The following is a 4,761-nucleotide window of genomic DNA, read 5'->3' as shown; positions in this document are numbered from 1 at the left end:
AAACTTCTTGTTTGGATCTTAGCTAATATAATAGACTGACTAATGAATAGCAAATTGTCTTGACATTTTTTATAGTAATTTAGCTGTTAGTTTGGTATTTAAATAATCTTTGCAAAATTGAATTTCAAAAAAAACCACTCTTTTTGAGTGTCACTTCAGTATATCCTCAAATGAGAGTACTTCTGTTTTTTTCCTCCTTTTATAAGTTTTACTCATTTTAATGCTACTATTTTCAATTCATTTTAATATTTTAAGGCTCTTCAATTTTTTTATGTAAGGCATAGGCATACATGTACATACAGACACATATATACATAGACATTAGGATCATTAACATCTACATGTTTTGAGGCCATTTTTATATCTTTGTGGGTGGTGAGGGCTTCCAATAGGCAATATTCACCTGACTACATCTTACTCTTCTTTTAAGATTATGGTTAAGCCTTACTTCTCACAAGTTTCTTGATCCTTTCAGCCTCTAGGCTTGTTAAGAATGTCTTTGCTTGCTCCTCAAATATCCCAAAACTTGTCTGTATAGTGACATAAAAATTTATCTGTAGGGCTATCTCTGTCCCTACCATGTTACTGTTTCTGTGCTCATCTTTGCCACTTCTGTGCAGCTCCCTTCAAGGCAGATTTCATCACCATTTCTGCGCTGACAACTCTCTGCCTGGCGCATAGAAGGCTCAATGGAGAGGTGACCCCACCTTGGGATTTGCATACAAATATCCTGTCCTACTTTTGAATAATTTAGATGAAAGTGGAGAAAAACCTTTGCTCTTCCTCTGTAATTACTCTTTTGTAATTATATTAAATAACAGAGTTATCAACCAGCTAAATCCCAATTCCAGTTGCCAATATGAATAGAGAAATAAGTGGAGATGTGAATGCACTTTTTGGGAAAAAAACAAGACAGAGAAGTACAGTTGGGGATGTCATCTACGTGAGGGTGAAAATGAGTGTGAGTGAAGGTGGGGATGAAGGGGCAAAAAGTCTATGTGAAATGCGGGTTGAGCCATGCGAAAATCAGTAAATCCCAAAGTAAACAAGTGACATACTAAACCCTTAAAATCAAAACCAAACCCAAGTCTTCACTGTATCATCCAAGGCACTGCATTAGGCATTGTGGGGGAACTATTTCCAACACACAACCACGGTTCTCAGGAAGCTGGTCTACTGGGGAAGATGGTGTTGCCAAATGCTCCACCTGTAACATAACAAGCTCTCCCTGCCAAAGCTGAGAGAATACAGAGGAGGAGTGGTCAGAGCAAGTTTCACTGAGTGGGAAGTGTTGAATTGGCCCTCAAAGAAGGTGAAACACGGAAAAGTAGAAAGTAGATGAAAAGCATGTTGAGGTGCATAATAAAGCATTGAGCAAAAGCAAAGTCAGAAGCAACTCATGGATTCAACTGTGTGCAAGAAAAGAAAAAAGAAATAGGAGAAAGCAAAGGCTGGTTTCATATCAGTTTATTTATAAGTGAAGCAACTAAAATGACTTTAAATGTCCTGGACTATACTGAGTTGGACAATAAGATGTAATGCTAAGGGGGAGAAAGAGGGAGTGGTTAAAGGAGAGCTAGAAGGCGAAGGATGCTGAGGTGCAGGTTATTTCCCTTGGGAGGTTGAGCATGTTTTTGTAACACTCACTTCTTCCATTTCAAAGGAGTCTGGTCCTTTACCCGCAAGACGAGACAAGTTCCTGAGCTTGTTAGTCTGAATTCTGTCCTTGCCGGACCCCTCAGACACACAGGAAGAAGGATCTTGCTTGGCCAGCATGGACGGGTAAGGCCTTTGCTTGCCCAGAAGGGCTTGGGGAGGATGACAAAGTATCGGATCATCACAGGCTTGGAGAGACTGATGCTCTGCCAAAGGAGAGAGGTTGTGGTTGATTGGGGCCACTGGTGACTCTGCTCCACGCTCCCCTGGTTTTGCAGGGGGGATGAAAAATTCATGCTTCGTCTTGAAGGACTCGGTCACTTCTGGGTTACAGTCTCTCCCAATGTTCTGTCTTGAAGCTCTCCTTAAAAGTTTACCCATTCTTCTCCGATGCTCTTTAGACCCACTCACTGAGGTTCTCTGCACAGTCTCTCCTCCAGCTTTCTCATCGGCTTTGTTTTGTAGAATGTTGACATCATTCAACAAAGATGAGAAGGTGTTGGTCACATGGTCCAGGATTTCTAGCTGTCGGAAACGGCCTGAACAACACAAGAAACACAAAAGTTTTAGACTGGGTCTTTCCGATGAAACTGCATTACTGTAGTTACACACTGAGGAGTTGGTTAACATGCGATTTCAAGATGGGAAGAACATTAGGCTCTTGAAACTCAAGTTTTTCTCTGTATATGCCACTGCTATTATGGAGGTGATTCCCCTACATAATGAGATATCACTGTGCTATGGGGAAAGTGAATAGTTTTTAGATTTAAATATACCTAAATGTATAGATTCAAATATGTCTATGGTTTTTATGTGTTAACCATTAAAAACTGTACACATAGGTGAATCTCTATGCTAATGTGTAATAAACTAAGTGTCGAAGAGTGAAGCCAGCTCTATCAACATCAAGCGACCTGAGTGCTCTTCCATTGCTGTATGTGGTGGATATCCCCTTCATCACCTCCATCATCCCCATCTATACTGCCACCTGAGAGAGTGGAAATGAAACCTTATGTAGAGCCATAAGATATAAATAGTAATCAAAGTCTGATTTTTATGCAAGTATAGATACAGCCAGAAGGTAACCAGCCATTGCTCCCTAACTTCCTTACTGGTGTAACTGGTTACTGCTTAATGGCACTGTCCTCCCTGACAGGTGCAAGATTTGTGACTCCCCCACTACTTCTCTAGGTAACTTTGTCATTGTAAAGCCTAAGGACTTGTGCTTCTCTAGATAACGTTGCTATTGTAAAGCCTAAGACTGCTCTTTGAAGTATTTTTCAGACTCTGCATTCTGGGGGGACCCACTGACACCAACCAGACCCATGGATAAGTGTGGGAACAGATCCAACAGCCTTGAGACTGCCATGCAGGAAATCTCCCAACTGAGAAGATAACCTCTGCTTCCCAGTCCTATGAGTTCATCCCCCACCAATCTACAGACCCAATTTCCTAGGCTTTTGCCCCCCAAACTATCTTTAAAAACCCTTCCTCCCAAATTATTGGGAAGCCACATTTGAGAAATTCCTCCTACCCCCTCGCATGGCGCCTGCGATATTAAATTCTTTCTCTGCTGTAACCCCTGATGTCCCAGTGTATTGGCTTCCTCTTGAGCAGCAGGCAATGAACCTGGTTGGGCTGCAACAGAAAGATCATGATATATGGAGTCAGAAGACCTGGATCCAAATCCCAGGCCAAACACTCACTGGAAGTTTGACCTTGGTGCAAATTAATAAATACATAGTGCTCAGCCCTGTGCGAGTAGGGTAAACAGACAGAGTAAACAGACAGTTTTTTCATCTAGGGGAATCATACCTGTCTTATGTATCTTTCACATCTGTTGTGAGCATCAAAGCAAAGTTGTAAAACAACCATGCTATGTAAATATCAGTTGTTAAAATAAGCAAGACTTAGGAAGGGAATATACTGTTTGCAATCTTTTAAGAGAAGATAGTCATTAATGTGAAAACTCTTTGGCCCTTCAAAACAAACCAGCTCCTCAACTTGTAAGCCTTCCTGGATGATCTGGCCTCAGATCATTTAGGTGCTATGCAAATATAATATTGACTTAATTAGCATATAGAAGAGACCTAATGTAGCAAGGGCTAATTTGGAAACACATTGTCAGTTTGAAAAAAATGGTGAAAATATTTTTGGTATCTCAAGATAATAAAGTCATGATAATAAAACAAAAATTATTTTGTTTTTATTGCATGGCCTTCTTTCAACCCCAGCGATAGCATGGGGGACTGCATAACTCAGCACTGGCCAAGGACCACATGGGTGGACAAGGATGCTGTCTGTGGTGTAGTTCGGACCATCACGGCAATACTACTGACTCTCATGAGCATATCCTTAGGCCCACCTGTTTCTTTCATCTGAAAGGAGAAGCTACTGACTAATCATCCTTCTACTGCAAAAAAAATGTGATGGATTTCTCACAGAGGATGGCGATATTTTTTAAAGACTTACAGGAACTCTTGGGTTCTGGATGTTTCAGAATAATTCTGATTACATTTCCCCCCTAAGTTAAGCTGTAGTTGGAACTAAATCTCTTTTGTGAGCTAGAGGGTATAATTGACTCATAATTCAGCCTTTATGGTTGCCTGACATCCATCCATAGCAGGTTTTTATATTTAGAGTAAGATAAAACCTATCACTTTAATTGGTTAAGTCAATTCGGAGAACACAATAGCCTAAAGCGTTGGATGAGTGTTTTCTTTTATTTTTGCCTTTGGGTGGATTCAACAATGGACTAATTGATTCTCATTCCCCAAGTTTAAACCTTTCGTATTGACTTTGAATGAGACATAATTTTTCATTCTATCTTTTGAACAGCCAGCTAGTTTTATTATTGCTTGTTTTACATATGACTTTCTCAGCTTTCTTGACTCAAAAGTGTTAAGTATTAGAAATAAGAGTGAGCAGGGATCGCAGGACCGGGGGCCAACTCCAAGTTCCTCTATAATCCACGTGTCAATTTCATCTGTAAAATGTTTACTTCATAGATCAGCTCAAACACTACTCAAATATTGGTAAGTGTTATTATTCTCCCCAAATAAAGAATTGATCAAAGAACTTGTATCTCTGTGCTGCTTGGAAGAG

At 40.2% G+C, this 4,761-nt stretch overlaps 1 protein-coding gene across 1 annotated transcript in view; it reads right to left on the bottom strand.

The window, feature by feature from the left end:
• Positions 1-1,511: 1,511 nt before the first annotated feature.
• Positions 1,512-4,761, bottom strand: part of LOC105807324 (coiled-coil domain-containing protein 129-like) — a 24,841-nt gene continuing 21,591 nt past the window's right edge. Inside the window, exons 7-8 of the mRNA XM_012640680.1 lie at positions 1,648-2,195; positions 1,512-1,541 (exon numbers count right to left, since the gene is read on the bottom strand). Of these exons, the coding sequence (XP_012496134.1) occupies positions 1,512-1,541; positions 1,648-2,195 (578 nt within the window). The remainder of the gene's footprint in view (positions 1,542-1,647; positions 2,196-4,761) is intronic.

This window comes from Propithecus coquereli, unplaced genomic scaffold, assembly GCF_000956105.1.
Source record: "Propithecus coquereli isolate 6110/MARCELLA unplaced genomic scaffold, Pcoq_1.0 Scaffold156, whole genome shotgun sequence".
NCBI classification, from domain to species: Eukaryota; Metazoa; Chordata; class Mammalia; order Primates; family Indriidae; genus Propithecus; species Propithecus coquereli.
This window is presented reverse-complemented; position numbering and strand designations above follow the sequence as displayed.